This window comes from Vidua macroura, chromosome 35 (genome assembly GCF_024509145.1).
Source record: "Vidua macroura isolate BioBank_ID:100142 chromosome 35, ASM2450914v1, whole genome shotgun sequence".
In the NCBI taxonomy this organism is placed as follows: Eukaryota; Metazoa; Chordata; class Aves; order Passeriformes; family Viduidae; genus Vidua; species Vidua macroura.
The window spans coordinates 1178000-1193653 of record NC_071605.1 but is presented as its reverse complement, the minus strand read 5'-3'; the positions used below and the strand labels follow the sequence as shown (position 1 = coordinate 1193653).

The 15654-nt window shown below is 53.3% G+C and overlaps 1 protein-coding gene across 1 annotated transcript in view; it reads left to right on the top strand.

Annotated features, from left to right (window-relative positions):
- Positions 1-15654, top strand: part of OTOF (otoferlin) — a 148924-nt gene that overhangs the window by 64642 nt on the left and 68628 nt on the right. The window contains exons 10-17 of the mRNA XM_054002151.1: positions 727-789; positions 1593-1677; positions 2728-2887; positions 4082-4268; positions 8644-8830; positions 9926-10149; positions 11900-12008; positions 12450-12633. Coding sequence (XP_053858126.1) covers positions 727-789; positions 1593-1677; positions 2728-2887; positions 4082-4268; positions 8644-8830; positions 9926-10149; positions 11900-12008; positions 12450-12633 — 1199 coding nt within the window. The remainder of the gene's footprint in view (positions 1-726; positions 790-1592; positions 1678-2727; positions 2888-4081; positions 4269-8643; positions 8831-9925; positions 10150-11899; positions 12009-12449; positions 12634-15654) is intronic.

Sequence of the window (15654 nt, the reverse complement as noted above, 5' to 3'; positions counted from 1 at the left end):
ATGAATCCCTGCTGGGCCATAGGCACCCCCAGGGCTTCTCCGGGGGGTTCTCATTCCCGCTGGGTGGCTCTGCCCTCGATCCCGTGATTTCTTTTTTATACGTGATTCTTCTTGGGTTAAAATCCTGCTGGAATAAGGTGAAATCTCAAACCACAGAGGAGAAACTAAGCCTTTGCCCTCTGGAATTTTGTGATCAATGATCCCCAGGTTTTCTGAGAAATCTGTGCTGCCATTTGCTCCCCAAATCCCTCATCAGTGATCCATGTGGTCCCACAATCAGCGTTGGGATCACATGGATCCATCCCTGCTGGGCCGTGGGCTGCAGATCCCCCAGGCAGCCACAACTTCTCCTGGGGGTTCTCAACCCCTCTGGGTTACTCTGCCCTCGATCCCATGATTTCTTTTTTATCCATATTTTTTGGGGGGGTTAAATCCCTGTCGGAATAAGGTGAAATCTCAAATCACAGAGGAGAAACGAAGCCTTTGCCCTCTGGAATTTTGTCATCAATGATCCCCAGGTTTTCCAAGAAATCTGCACTTCTGTTGGCTCCCCACACTCAGTGGGGGATCAGTGATCCATGTGGTCCCACGATCAGCGTTGGGATCACATGGATCCATCCCTGCTGGGCCGTGAGCTGCAGGAGCTCCCCCAGGCAGCCACAGCTTCTTCGGGGGGTTCTCCATCCTGATGGATCCCACCCCTCACGCTTCCTCTTTCCCTTCCAGTATTTCGTCTTCGATTTCCACGTCCCCCCCGATGTCATGTTCGACAAGATCATCAAGCTCTCCGTAAGTGACCCTGATGTCCTTGTCCTTTTTGGGGGGCTTTGACAGCAAATAATCAATTTTTTGGGATCAATTTAAGGTTCTTGATGTGAGATTCCCAACAGGAATTCTCTTCTGCAGACCCCCAGTCTGTTTTTCAGTTCCAACCCTCATTCCTGGCTCCACACAGCTCCTGCATTCCCCGTGTCCCTTCATGGGTGATCTCTGGCGTTCCAGAACCAGGTAGAACCAAACCTTGGAATTTTTTTATTCTTGTGGAGAAGAAAGTCCTTCCTGAGCCTGCCAGGGAAATTCCTGCGGCATCAGAGCTGTTGTGGAAATCCAGGACTGGGAATGCTGAGAGCAAAGCTGAGATTTCAGTCCACCCAAAACCAGGAAGGGGATGGGCAAGACTCCCAGATTCCCTGCCCAATTAGGGCACATTAATTAGGATCATCCATATCCATCCCGGTGCACAGACCAGCTGTACAATTTTTCCCAATTTTCCTCAAATTCTGAGCATTCTAAAGGCTCTTCCCCTCAGTTAAATATCCCAGCGTTTGCTGCTGTAGTGACTGGAAAAGGGATCTTGCTCCAAAGATTAATTTCTTTGTATTTTTTGTTCATTCCAAATACAAACCTCCTGACAATTCCACTAATCAGGAGCTGCCAACCCCACCGGGCCTCTTGGTGTCCTTAGAATCCTCCCCAGACCAAGGAAAACTCCTCAACTCCTTTCCCATCCCATCCTGGAGACCTCTGGAATGGCTTTGTGGCTCCCAGGTCCCGGGAGAATTCCTGAGTGGTTTTCCTCTCTTGATTTCCAGGTGATCCACTCCAAAAACCTCCTGAGGAGCGGGACGTTGGTGGGGTCCTTCAAGATGGATGTTGGGACTGTTTATACCCAGCCTGGTACGTGAACGTCGTTTGTAACAATTCCCGGGCGTCCGCAGCTGCTCAGTGGAGAAAAATTCCTGGCAAAGGAGTCAGGCAGGGGCTGGATTCCTTGGAAAATGCTTTCCCAATTTAGTGTAAATTTCCAAGATATAAAAAAGTCACCTGGACTCGCTCGTAGGTCAGGGAAGAGCGCTTGGCACCTCTGGAGAAGGGTCTGTATCCCATCCCGGAATCGTGGAATCACAGGACGGTTTCGGTGTGATGAGACTTTAAAGATGATTTAATTCCACCCCTGCCATGGGTAGGGACACCTTTCACTGTCCCAGGTGTCTCCAAGCCCCCGTGTCCAACCTGGCCTTGGACACTGCCAGGGATCCAGGGATTCTCTGGAAATTCCAACCCAGCCGGGAATTCCTTCCCAAGATGCCAAAATCCCAAGCTCCCCTTTCCCACTGGAAGCCATTCCCTGGCTGCTGGCCCTCCAGCCCTTTCCCAAATTCCAGCTCTTCTGGTGCTCCTTGAGGCCCTGGAAGGGGCTCTGAGGCCTCACTGGATCCTTCCCTTCTCCAACTCTCCCCGGTGTCCCTGAGATCCCTCCTGGCTGGGCTGGTGTCCATTCCTGCCCTGCCCTGGAGGAAGCCCCAGGTGACATTCCCAGGCAGGACGTGAACATTCCGGACAGGAAGGTCCAGGGCTGGATCCTGCCCCGCATTCCAGCCAAGCTGGAAAAGGGGGAAAGGTTGATTAGAGCTGCTGACCATCGAGTCCAACCATCCCCAGCAGTGCCGAGGCCACCACCACTGCCCCGTGTCCCCAAGTGCCACATCCACAGGGCTTCAAACCCCTCCAGGATGGGGACTTGAGATTCCACCCCCCCCCCCCCCTTCCAGTTTATCCCGTTGTTTCTCCATCTTCAACACCGGACACCCCTTCCCGGTGGATTTCCCAGGGGTTTGTTGGGATCCCTCACACACGGGGCAGGTCCCACTCCGTGGAAGGCCGTGTCCTGGCGGCGTCGGCCGTGTCTGGTTGTGACAAAGGTCTCTCTTGCCCCCTGGCGCGCAGAGCACCAGTTCTACCACAAATGGGCCATCCTGTCCGACCCCGAGGACCTCACGGCCAGCCTCAAGGGCTACCTCAAGTGTGACATCGCCGTGGTGGGCAAAGGGGACAACATCAAGACCCCGCACAAGGCCAACGAGACGGAGGAGGATGACATCGAAGGGTAGGGGTCTGCTGGGATCCGCTTCTCCCTGGCTCCCTTGGGAATCCTCTCCACCTCTCTTTCCCTTGAATGGGATAACAGGATCCAAACCTGGTGGCAAACCCTGAGACATGAAAGCAGAGGGACCAATCCGGTGCTTTTCTGGGAGGGAATGCGTGGTCCCGGTGCAATTCCAGGCGATTTCCAGCACAGAGGTGTCGCTCCTGTAGGATCAGACCGTCTGCTGGTGGCTGAACTCTACAGCAACACCAGCCTGGTGTCACCCAGCCTGATGTCCCCTGGCGCTCCTGATGGGCCCTGGGTGGGAAGATAGGATGGGATGGGATAATGGGATAATGGGATCTCACAACCCAAGGCAGAGCAGGGAAGTGTGGACGAGGTTTCCCAGGCTGTGTGTGTGGACAGGGATACTGGACTGCCTAGAACATCTCAAAGGTCACGGAACAAAAATCAGGAGCTTTAAGACTTTTGATTCCAGCCCCAGAACTTTTCCAGCTAAATAAATATCCCCATTTCAGATCTGCCTCTGAGGGTCTCCCCACATGGAATCATGGAATGGTTTAGGTTGGGAAAGACCTCTGGGATTGAGTCCAGCCATTAACAGTCAGAAACCACCAGCACAGCTCTCCTGACTTGCTGGGGTTTGAGGAACCACCTCCAGTACTTTGGGCTTCATTCCATGCTGTAGTGGTGATATTCACCTACTTTTTCCTAAAATCCTGGAATGGTTTGCTTTGGAAGGGATCTTCAAGATCACCTTGGTCCAACCCTCCTGCCATGGGCAGGGACACTTTCCACCAGTCATGGACAACTCCAGCAATTCCTAGAATTCCCCTAGAAATATTTTATTCACAGCATTCCCACGGGCTCATCTATTCCCGCAGAGGAGGAAAGCCACATACCCAAAAAAACCAATGGATGGAGTTAATTTCATCCCCAGAAATAATCCCCCGAGCTCCCCTCGATAAGGAAAAAGCAACTCTTCCAAAATCCCATTCATTCCATTTCTATGGAATGGGGTGGGAGCGGAAGGGGAAGTGGGAAGTGCTCGGAAAATGGAGCAGCTTCTCTTCGGTCTTTAACGGAACCACAAAGGTTGGGAAAGGTCTTTTGAGGTCATCCCACCCAACCTTCGGTGTTCCCTGACCACCCCACCCCAGCAGCTGTTCCCAGCTCCGTCCACTGACATTCCAGGAACCTGCTGCTCCCAGACGGGGTGCCCCCGGAGCGGCAGTGGGCTCGGTTCTACGTCAAGATCTACCGCGCCGAGGGGCTGCCGCGCATGAACACCAGCATCATGGCCAACGTCAAGAAGGCCCTCATCGGGGAGAACAAGGACCTGGTGGACCCCTACGTGCAGGTGGCCTTCGCGGGGCAGAAGGTGAGCGGGGAGGACCCGGGGTGACCACAGGAGGTGACACCAGCAGGCGGCCATAGATGGGCTCGGTCATCCTTGCACGTCGAGAGGGGCGTGGTGTCACCTGGAATGTCAAGAGGGGCGTGGTGTCACCTAGTATGTTGAGATGGGCGTGGTGTCACCTGGCATGCTGAGATGGGCGTGGTGTCACCTGGTACATCGAGATGGGCGTGGTGTCACCTAGTACATTGAGATGGGCGTGGTGTCACCTGGCACGTCGAGATTGGGCATGGTGTCACCTGGTATATCGAGATGGGTGTGGTGTCACCTGGCATGTCGACATGGGCGTGGTGTCACCTGGAATGTTGAGATGGGCGTGGTGTCACCTGGCACATTAAGATGGGTGTGGTGTCACCTGGCATGTTGAGATGGGCGTGGTGTTACCTGGCATGTCGACATGGGCGTGGTGTCACCTGGAATGTTGAGATGGGCGTGGTGTCACCTGGCACGTTGAGATGGGCGTGGTGTCACCTGGTACATTAAGATGGGTGTGGTGTCACCTAGTACATTGAGATGGGCGTGGTGTCACCTGGTACATCAAGATGGGCATGGTGTCACCTGGTATATCGAGATGGGCGTGGTGTTACCTGGCATGTCGACATGGGCGTGGTGTCACCTGGAATGTTGAGATGGGCGTGGTGTCACCTGGCACATTAAGATGGGTGTGGTGTCACCTGGCATGTTGAGATGGGCGTGGTGTTACCTGGCATGTCGACATGGGCGTGGTGTCACCTGGAATGTTGAGATGGGCGTGGTGTCACTTGGCACGTTGAGATGGGCGTGGTGTCACCTGGCATGTTGAGATGGACTTGGTGTCACCTGGTACATTGAGATGGGCGTGGTGTCACCTGGCACATTAAGATGGGTGTGGTGTCACCTGGCATGTTGAGATGGGCGTGGTGTTACCTGGCATGTCGACATGGGCGTGGTGTCACCTGGAATGTTGAGATGGGCGTGGTGTCACTTGGCACGTTGAGATGGGCGTGGTGTCACCTGGCATGTTGAGATGGACTTGGTGTCACCTGGTACATTGAGATGGGCGTGGTGTCACCTGGCACATTAAGATGGGTGTGGTGTCACCTGGTATATCGAGATGGGCGTGGTGTCACCTGCACTTCGACATGGGTGTGGTGTCACCTGGCATGTTGAGATGGGCATGGTGTCACCTGGCATGTCAAGAGGGGTGTGGTGTCACCTAGTATGTTGAGATGGGCGTGGTGTCACCTGGCACATTAAGATGGGTGTGGTGTTACCTGGTATATCGAGATGGGTGTGGTGTCACCTGCACGTCGAGATGGGCGTGGTGTAACCTGGAATGTTGAGATGGGCGTGGTGTCACCTGGCGCATTAAGATGGGTGTGGTGTCACCTGGCATGTCGACATGGGTGTGGTGTCACCTGGAATGTTGAGATGGGCGTGGTGTCACTTGGCATGTTGAGATGGGTGTGGTGTCACCTGGCATGTCAAGAGGGGCGTGGTGTCACCTAGTATGTTGAGATGGGCGTGGTGTCACCTGGCACATTAAGATGGGCATAGTGTCACGTGGCATGTCAGGAGGGGCGTGGTGTCACCTGGTACATCGAGATGGGCGTGGTGTCACCTGGCATGTCAATATGGGCATGGTGTCACCTGGCATGTTGAGATGGGCGTGGTGTCACCTGGCACATTAAGATGGGCATGGTGTCACGTGGCACGTCAGGAGGGGCGTGGTGTCACCTGGTACATCAAGATGGGCGTGGTGTCACCTGGCATGTTGAGATGGTCTTGGTGTCACCTGGCAGGTCAAGAGGGGCGTGGTGTCACCTGGCAGGTCGAGATGGGCATGGTATCACCTGGCACATTGAGATGGGCGTGGTGTCACCTGGCACGTCAATATGGGCATGGTGTCACCTGGCAGGTCGAGATGGACTTGGTGTCACCTGGCAGGTCGAGATGGGCGTGGTGTCATCTGGCACGTTGAGATGGGCGTGGTGTCACCTGGCACATCAATATGGGCATGGTGTCACCTGGCAGCTCGAGATGGGTGTGGTGTCACCTGGCACATCAATATGGGCATGGTGTCACCTGGTACATCAATATGGGCGTGGTGTCACCTGACACGTCGAGATGGGCGTGGTGTCACCTTGTTTTCGCTCTCTGGGATGGCTTTGAGCCCTCTCCAGTTGAGGAGGAGAATTCCTGACTCAGGAAACAGCGGAGTGGGCGGAAGGGAGCAGCTCGGGTGGTGAGGGATAGTTTGGATAGAGATCCAAACTTCCCATCCTTTGGGAAGGATGAAATTTCGACAAGAAATTTTAACAGGTATTCATGCTTGGCAGAAAGATCTCTGAATGTAGGACCTGAGAAAAGAACAGAGAAGGAAGCAAGTTTTGATACAAAAACCAATAGATTTGTAAATTGAGATTTGCTGGGCCAGTCTTAGCGGATGACTAAGAAAGCGAAGGTTTTAAGTCGAGTTGGAAAGAGATTTTATGTCTTAGAGCAAAGGATGAGCTGACCGCAAACAGAAAGATGTTTTTACCAAGCAGAAAGATTCCACGGGCAAGCAAGGCACGTCGGTGTGGCAAGCAGAAAAAGGGTCTAAGAATGTTCCACTGCAAGAAAACTGAAAAAACAACTTTAAGGTTAAACTGCGACGTACTAACTCACGTGACTGGATAGTAGTGAGCACAGTGTGGCAATGACAGTAGTTGTGACAGGTAATAGTAGAGTGCCGCTCTTGGACACGAAGCGAGTACACAGGCACTTGGTAAGTTCAAAGGAGAAAAAAAGAGAAACTTTTATTCAAATATCTGGTATTTATAGAATTCCAGAGGTGACCGTGGATTGGAGGATGGAGTTACCACCTCCCCAACCACACTGTTCAAACCAAGAGTCCGTCAATTCTCTTCTCCCACAAAGAAGAACGCAAAGCAATCATTGTTTACGTGAACAGCGGGTGAGAACTCCAGTAGAAATATGTAAACAGATCAGAAGGCTGAAGAAGTTTTATGAGACCTTTAAAACTTTCAAAAGAGCTATAAAAGAAAACTTAACACAAAAATCAGGGCAACAAGTAAAGGTATTGATTGGTCGATCATATGTTAAGATGCTCAGAAAAGAAAAATACATAATGCAATGTAACCAAAATTAAAGGGTCTTCAGGCTTGTCACCAGCTGGAGCTGACAGCCGGCTCTGTCACCCACTGTTGGAAATCCAGGCTCTTTTGATAGTAAAAGGGTTTTAAAACCATGGGGATTTGGCGAGTTAGAAGGAAAGTTAGGCTTAGTAGGCCCTGGGAAAATACCCTGGGAAAGTACAGGCCTTGTACTGGCTAGAACTGCACCTGTGTGGCCAGGATATGATAAATTATATAATTGTTAGGTAATTAAATATAATTCCTGTTTAATCGTAAGAATAATCATGAGAAACTGTGGTCAGGGCCTTGAGAAAGGTCACGAGAGATTCATGCTCGAATAAGGTCAGTGTATACAATAGAACAATAAAACTTTAATAATTAATATGTAAGTTATATAACAATAGAATATGAAATACATTCAGCTCGAGAGCCATGTCGGAGTCAGAGTTGGGTCTGTACCCCTGATTCCCAGAGCTCTTCAATAAAAGCACCTGCATATAATCATATTCCGTGATTATTTGTTCCCGAACACTAACACTTTTTTTCTCCAAGGTCAGCATGAATAATACTCAGGAAATGTTGTTTTTGCAGTCTCACTCCAAAGTTTATTACCCTTATCTATTACAAACTCACGAGAGGTGAGCTCTCCCTAACAAGTCGAGAAAAGTGAGCTAAAATGGCGTCCGTTCAAGGCTATTTAAGTCCCAATTACCCAAAAACCAGTTGTCATCTATATTATTTATGCTTCTAACCCAGTTATGATCACCCAAAACCCGAAACATGGACTTCTTTCACCCATTTAGAGAAAACCACACAGATCCACGAAGAAGAAGGTGCAACAAAGACGTCTAACCCACGCCCAAAATTCTCCATCTTGGCTCCCATGTGTCACCGTATACTAAAACCCCAAACCTAAATTTTTTCACCCTGTGGCACCACACACTTCTAGCCACACTCCACACCCGTAATCCCAGCGCTATCAATCAGGTTTGGAAGCGTTCTCCACAGCCCCAGGCCAAATGCAGTGCTCTCCTGGGGGTCTGTGCCTTTCAGCACAGGAGGTTTAAAATTCTCAGCACCCAGGGTTCCAACATCCCCCGACCCTGGGCCGCTGTAACGTCTTGGACACAACAAGCTGCATCTTGAAGAGCCGCCCGGAGTCCCGCATCCCTCGTCCCTTATCAACCCTTGTCTGATATCCGTCTCTTCTCAATTCCCAGGGAAAGACTTCCATACAGAAGAGCAGCTACGAGCCCCTCTGGAACGAGCAGATCGTCTTCACAGAGATGTTTCCCCCGCTGTGCAAACGGATCAAGGTCCAGATCCGGGACTCGGACAAGGTCAATGACGTGGCCATCGGGACCCATTTCATCGATCTGAGGAAGGTCTCCAACGAAGGGGACAAAGGTAAAGTTGGAATGGGAGAGCTCCCAAAGTGTTCCAGGCTCCTTCCCACCCCTGGAATTCCTTGGTGCCCATCTGGAGAGACCTTGGTGTCCTGAAATGTGAGAGGTTCCTGGACCAATGCCCTGAAAACCAAGATTTGTCACAAGCCCTCAGCCAATACCTGAAAGCAAAGACACCCCAGAACAATTTGCTCTTCCAAAAACTCCCTGGGTGGATGAGCATTTGAGGGGAAAGATGGGGAACCAGATGTGGGACTGGAGAACGGGGGGCGTTCTCCTTCCTCGACCCTCAAAATGGGGAATTGCTGAAGACCTGCCCAGTTCCCATCACTGCCTTCCCTGCAAATTCCCCCTCCAAAAAAAAAAACTGGAGGCTCCGGGGGGACCTTGTGGCTCTGCACAACTTCCTAAAAGGAGGGGACAGCCAGGGGGGGTCGGGCTCTGCTGCCAGGGAACAGGGACAGGCCAAGGGGAAATGGCCTCAGGCTGGGCCAGGGCAGGCTCAGGGTGGATATCAGGAAAACTCCTTCCTGGAAATTGAAGTGGAGTTTCCATCCCTGGCGGGATTTAAAAGCCATTTGGATGTGGCACTTGGGGACATGGGGCAGTGGTGGCCTTGGCAGTGCTGGGATCCGAGGGGGAAACTGCCGGAAAAATCTCCTGCAAATGCATGAGGCAGGAGATTGAGGTAAAAGACTTAAATCCTTCCACTCACCCTGGTTGTGCCAGGTTGGACACCAGGAGGAATTTCTCCATGGAAAGGGCGGTCAGGGCTTGGCAGGGGCTGCCCAGGCAGGTTTGGAGTGCCCATGCCAGGCTTGGATGTGGTACTCAGTAGCCCTGGGCTGCGGACAAGGTGGGGATTGGGCACAGTTGGATTGGATGGGCTGGGAGCTCTTTCCCAACCCAAATTATCCCGGGATTCCCTGAAAACTGTCTCCACGGATGGCGGCAAGCTCACTTCCGTGGGCACACAAGAACATATCCCAGCCCGTGTCACCGCACAGAGACCAGGAAAGTGACGCCGACCACGGGTGCCAAGACATTCCCTTTTCCCTCTCCATCCCCTTCCCGCCTGCCCGTTCCACCCCCTCAGGTTTCCTGCCCACCTTCGGGCCCGCCTGGGTGAACATGTACGGCTCCACGCGGAACTACACCCTCATGGACGAGCACCAGGAGCTCAACGAGGGCCTGGGCGAGGGCGTCTCCTTCCGTGCCCGGCTCCTGCTGGGCCTGGCCGTGGAGATCCTGGACACCACCAACCCCGAGATCAACAGCTCCACTGAGGTGCAGGTGGAGCAGGCCACGGCGGTGGCTGACGTAAGTCCCCCTGTGACCCTTCCAATGTCCCCGTGACCCCACAGCATCCGGGGGGGGGGCAGTTTGGGGTCTTGGGAATATTGGGTTGTTACCTTTGGTCTCATAAATTGAGGATTTTCCCGTGTCAGGAATGGCGTGGCCAGCAGGAGCAGGGAGCTCATTCTGCCCCTGCACTGGGCACTGGTGAGGTCACACCTCGAGGGCTGTGTCCAGTTCTGGCCTCTCAGTTTGGGAAGGATGTTGAGACACTCGAGCACATCCAGAGGAGGCAACGAGGCTGGAGAGGGGCTGGGAACACAAACCCGAGGCTGGAGAGGGGCCGGGAACACAAACCCGAGGCTGGAGAGGGGCTGGGAACACAAACCCGAGGCTGGAGAGGGGCTGGGAACACAAACCCGAGGCTGGAGAGGGGCTGGGAACACAAACCCGAGGCTGGAGAGGGGCTGGGAACACAAACCCGAGGCTGGAGAGGGGCTGGGAACACAAACCCGAGGATGGAGAGGGGCTGGGAACACAAACCCGAGGCTGGAGAGGGGCTGGGAACACAAACCCGAGGCTGGAGAGGGGCTGGGAACACAAACCCTGTGAGGAACGGCCGAGGGAGCTGGGGGTGTTCAGCCTGGAGAAAAGGAGGCTCAGGGGTGACCTCATCACTCTCCACAGCTCCTGAAAGGTGGCTGTGCTCAGCTGGGCTTGGGCTCCTTCTCCAGGAACTGACAGAGCCAGAGGACACAGCCTTAAGCTGCACCAAGGGGAATTGAGGAAATTAGGAAAAAAGTGTTTTACAGAAAGGGTGATAAAATACGGGAATCATCTGCCCGGGGAGGTGGTGGAGTCACCATCCATCCCTGGGTGTGTTTAAAACAAGCCTGGATGTGGCACTGGGTGCCAGGGTTGAGTTGAGGTGTTGGGGCTGGGTTGAGCTCGATGCTCTTGGAGGTCTCTTCCAACCTGGTGAATTCTGTGAATTCTGGGAATTCTGCGATTTCAAGCGTTGCCCCAGCTGTTCTGGATCTCACAGAGCAAGGGAAGTCAGTCTTGCAGGATTTCGGGTTTTAGGATCATTCCAGTGCTCACTTCCCTCAGGAGCGCTGGGAATGTCAGAGTGACATTTGTTGTCACTGGCACAGCTGTCCCAGGGGCTGATCCATCCCTGGAAGTGTCCATGGCCAGGTTGGACAGGGCTTGGAGCACCCTGGGATAGGGGAAGGTGACCCTGCCCATGAAACCAGATGATTTTTAAGGTCCCTTCCCACCCAAACCATTCCATCATTTCTATCATCTCCTGAACTCAGGGATGTTTCTCCAAGTGGGAAACACACACAGACAGTGCCTCGTCCCCTAATTCCAGTTATCCCACTCTTATCCTGATGGGTTTCAATCAGAAGCCAAGGATCTCGTTTATTTCCCAGCCAGGGGGAATGAAACCACCTGGAAACGGAACCATTCCAATTCCACGGGAGCACCCAGGCACCTTGGATTTGTGTGGTTTGATCAGTTCAGTGAACTGCATTCCTGAATGTCCCCAAGAGCCCCTCCTGGGCAAGGGCTGACGGATCCCAACACAGCTCAAGGTTGTCTTTAATTAAAAGATATTAAGATGAAATCTTTAATAAAACACTCTCCACAACGAGCCAAGAGATGGGAGACAAAACCCTCGCGGTCCCTTTGGAAACGCCATCCCGAGGGACGGGACCTGTCTCTCCCTCTGGCCCCAACCCTCAGCCCTGGGATCTCTTTTCTACTGCAGAACTGCAGCGGGAAGATGGAGGAATTCTTCCTCTTCGGAGCCTTCCTGGAGGCCACCATGATCGACAGGAAGATTGGGGACAAGCCCATTAACTTTGAGGTCACCATAGGTTGGTTGTTTTTTTTTGGGGAGCGTGACGGTGGTGAAAGTCAGAATCCAAAGATGGGGGTGGGGTTTATTCCCGGTTTTCCATTCCAACCCCTGCTCCGAGAGGGTTTGGGGAGCGGGGAATGGCTCCTCCGTGGGCACGAGGGATGTGGGATCCCATTTTGTGCCTGCTGGGCTGCGGCCAGGGGAGCTGATCCCTCTCTTCCATCCCAGTTTCCTGCTCCGGACGTGCCAGGGGATTCCCAGGGGATTGAGAGGGGACAGGAGCAGGGCACAGACCCCTCTCCCTAATTTCCAGCTCCTGGACGTGATTCCAGGAAGTCAAACTCCAACGTTCTCTGTGATTCCAGCAGAGAAAACTTTTCCCAACCCGAGTTCAGTCCCAGAGCTGGGAGTTATAACGCTGTGAATCGATCCCGTCTCGGTTTTTTTTCTCCTCGAGGTAACTATGGCAACCAGGTGGATGGCTCCAGCAGACCCCTCCTGCGGAGGAAGAAAGATGGAGGGGATGGGGACGAGGAGGAGTCGGAGCTGCTCCAGAATTCCAGCGAGGATGAAGGTGGCGAGGATGGAGAGCTGGTTTCCGTTTCTTCATCCCAGCCCATGAAGCCTCTGGTCACGGACAGGTCAGTGTGTCCACCTGGGCACTGGTCAGTGTGTCCACCTGGGCACGGACAGGTCAGCATGTCCACCTGGGCATGGACAGGTCAGTGTGTCCACCTGGGCACTGGTCAGTGTGTCCACCTGGGCACGGACAGGTCAGCGTGTCCACCTGGGCATGGACAGGTCAGTGTGTCCACCTGGGCACTGGTCAGCGTGTCCACCTGGGCACGGACAGGTCAGCGTGTCCCCCTGAATTTGTGTGGTCAGTGTGTCCACCTGGGCACAGGTCAGTGTGTCCACCTGGGCATGGACAGGTCAGTGTGTCCACCTGGGCACTGGTCAGTGTATCCACCTGGGCACAGACAGGTCAGCGTGTCCACCTGGGCATGGACAGGTCAGTGTGTCCACCTGGACACTGGTCAGTGTATCCACCTGGGCATAGACAGATCTCTGTGTCCACCTGGGCACTGGGTCAGTGTGTCCACCTGGTTTTGTGTGGTCAGCGTGTCCACCTGGATTTGTGTGGTCAGTGTGTCCACCTGGGCATGGACAGGTCAGTGTGTCCCCCTGGGCATGGACAGGTCAGGGTGTCCACCTGGATTTGTGTGGTCAGTGTGTCCACCTGGATTTGTGTGGTCAGTGTGTCCACCTGGTCACTGGTCAGTGTGTCCACCTGGATTTGTGTGGTCAGTGTGTCCACCTGGTCACTGGTCAGTGTGTCCACCTGGATTTGTGTGGTCAGTGTGTCCACCTGGACACTGGTCAGTGTGTCCACCTGGGCACAGACAGGTCAGTGTGTCCACCTGGGCACTGGTCAGTGTGTCCACCTGGGCACAGACAGGTCAGTGTGTCCACCTGGGCACTGGTCAGTGTGTCCACCTGGGCACGGACAGGTCAGCGTGTCCACCTGGGCATGGACAGGTCAGTGTGTCCACCTGGGCACTGGTCAACGTGTCCACCTGGGCACAGACAGGTCAGTGTGTCCACCTGGGCACGGACAGGTCAGCGTGTCCCCCTGAATTTGTGTGGTCACTGTGTCCACCTGGACACTGGTCAGTGTGTCCACCTGGGCACGGACAGGTCAGCGTGTCCACCTGGGCACTGGTCAGTGTGTCCACCTGGGCACGGACAGGTCAGCGTGTCCACCTGGGCACTGGTCAGTGTGTCCACCTGGGCACGGACAGGTCAGTGTGTCCACCTGGGCATGGACAGATCTCTGTGTCCACCTGGATTTGTGTGGTCAGTGTGTCCACCTGGTCACTGGTCAGTGTGTCCACCTGGATTTGTGTGGTCAGTGTGTCCACCTGGGCATGGACAGGTCAGTGTGTCCACCTGGATTTGTGTGGTCAGTGTGTCCACCTGGTCACTGGTCAGTGTGTCCACCTGGATTTGTGTGGTCACTGTGTCCACCTGGGGACTGGTCAGTGTGTCCACCTGGGCACGGACAGGTCAGGGTGTCCACCTGGATTTGTGTGGTCAGTGTGTCCACCTGGGCACTGGTCAGTGTGTCCACCTGGGCACTGGTCAGTGTGTCCACCTGGTCACTGGTCAGTGTGTCCACCTGGGCACTGGTCAGCGTGTCCACCTTGTGTGGCCTTTGGGGACTGTCCTGGTTTAGGGACATGGGTCAGTGGTGGCCTCATCAGTGTCGTGATCCCAGATGGAAAAACTGCGGGAAAAATCTGCAAATGCATCGGGCAGGGCAGGAAACTGGGATAAAAAGGCTCAAATCCTCTGCCTGGTGAGATGTGCCTGGGGAGGTCAGGATTTGCATTCCAGGGACTGGGATAAGAAAGAAAATTGGATTTAAGTTTATGAGATTCACTTGAAGAGGGTTTTCATCAAGTTTTAGCGGCAGGTTGGTGCTAACTGAATTCACTGTCTGGTTAAATAAATCAGGAAAAGAATATCCAGTGAAGATAGGTGTCTCCCTGGAATTCTCTCCCTCTTTCCATCAATATCCAGCACAGAAAAGTCTCCCTGGAATTCCCTCCCTCTTTCCATCAATATCCAGCAGAGAAAAGTCTCCCTGGGGTTTCCTCCCTTGTTTCCATCAAGATCCAGCACAGAAAAGCCTCCCTGGAATTCCTTTCCTTGTTTCCATGAACATCCAGCACAGAAAAGTCTCCCTGGAATTCTTTCACTTGTTTCCATCAATACCCAGGACAGAAAAAATGCCCCTGGAATTCTCTCCCTCTTTCCATCAAGATCCAGCACAGAAAAGTTTCCCTGGAATTCCCTTCCTTGTTTCCATGAACATCCAGCACAGAAAAGTCTCCCTGGAATTCTTTCACTTGTTTCCATCAATACCCAGGACAGAAAAAATGCCCCTGGAATCCTCTCCCTCTTTCCATCAATATCCAGCATAGAAAAGTCTCCCTGGAATTCCCTTCCTTGTCTCCATGAACATCCAGCACAGAAAGGTCTCCCTGGATTTCTTTCCCTTGTTTCCATGAATATCCAGCACAGAAAAGTCTCCCTGGAATTCTTTCACTTGTTTCCATCAATACCCAGGACAGAAAAATGCCCCTGGAATTCTTTCCCTTTTTTCCATCAATATCCAACATAGATAAATCCCCCTGGAATTCCCTCCTCTGTTCCTCAGCTCCTTGTCCAGCTGTATCCCAAGGGGAGATGAGAAGTTCCGATGTTTTGGGGCCTCTCCCACCCTGTTTATCCAAAAATCTCCATCCTCTGGGAGCTGCGGGTGGGGGCCCCCCGCTCCACCACGGGGCTCTGCTGACATCTCCTGGTGGGAAAACCCGGGAATGGCTGGAGCTGGATTTGATTCCTGCTGATCCCAGGTGCAGCAGGATTCCCCTTTCCAGGTGCTGGATTTCCAGCACTTCATGGCTCCAAAAGTATGGATCACCCTTCCTTCGGCTGCACCATCGCTGTTCCAAGGACATGTTGGGCAGGGCTTGGAGCAGCTGGGAGGCTTCAGAATCCCAGGATGGTTTTAGTGGGATCTCAAGGATCATCCCAGCATGGGATGTTTCAGCAGCTGGGAGGTTTCAGAATCCCAGGATGGTTTGGTGGGATCT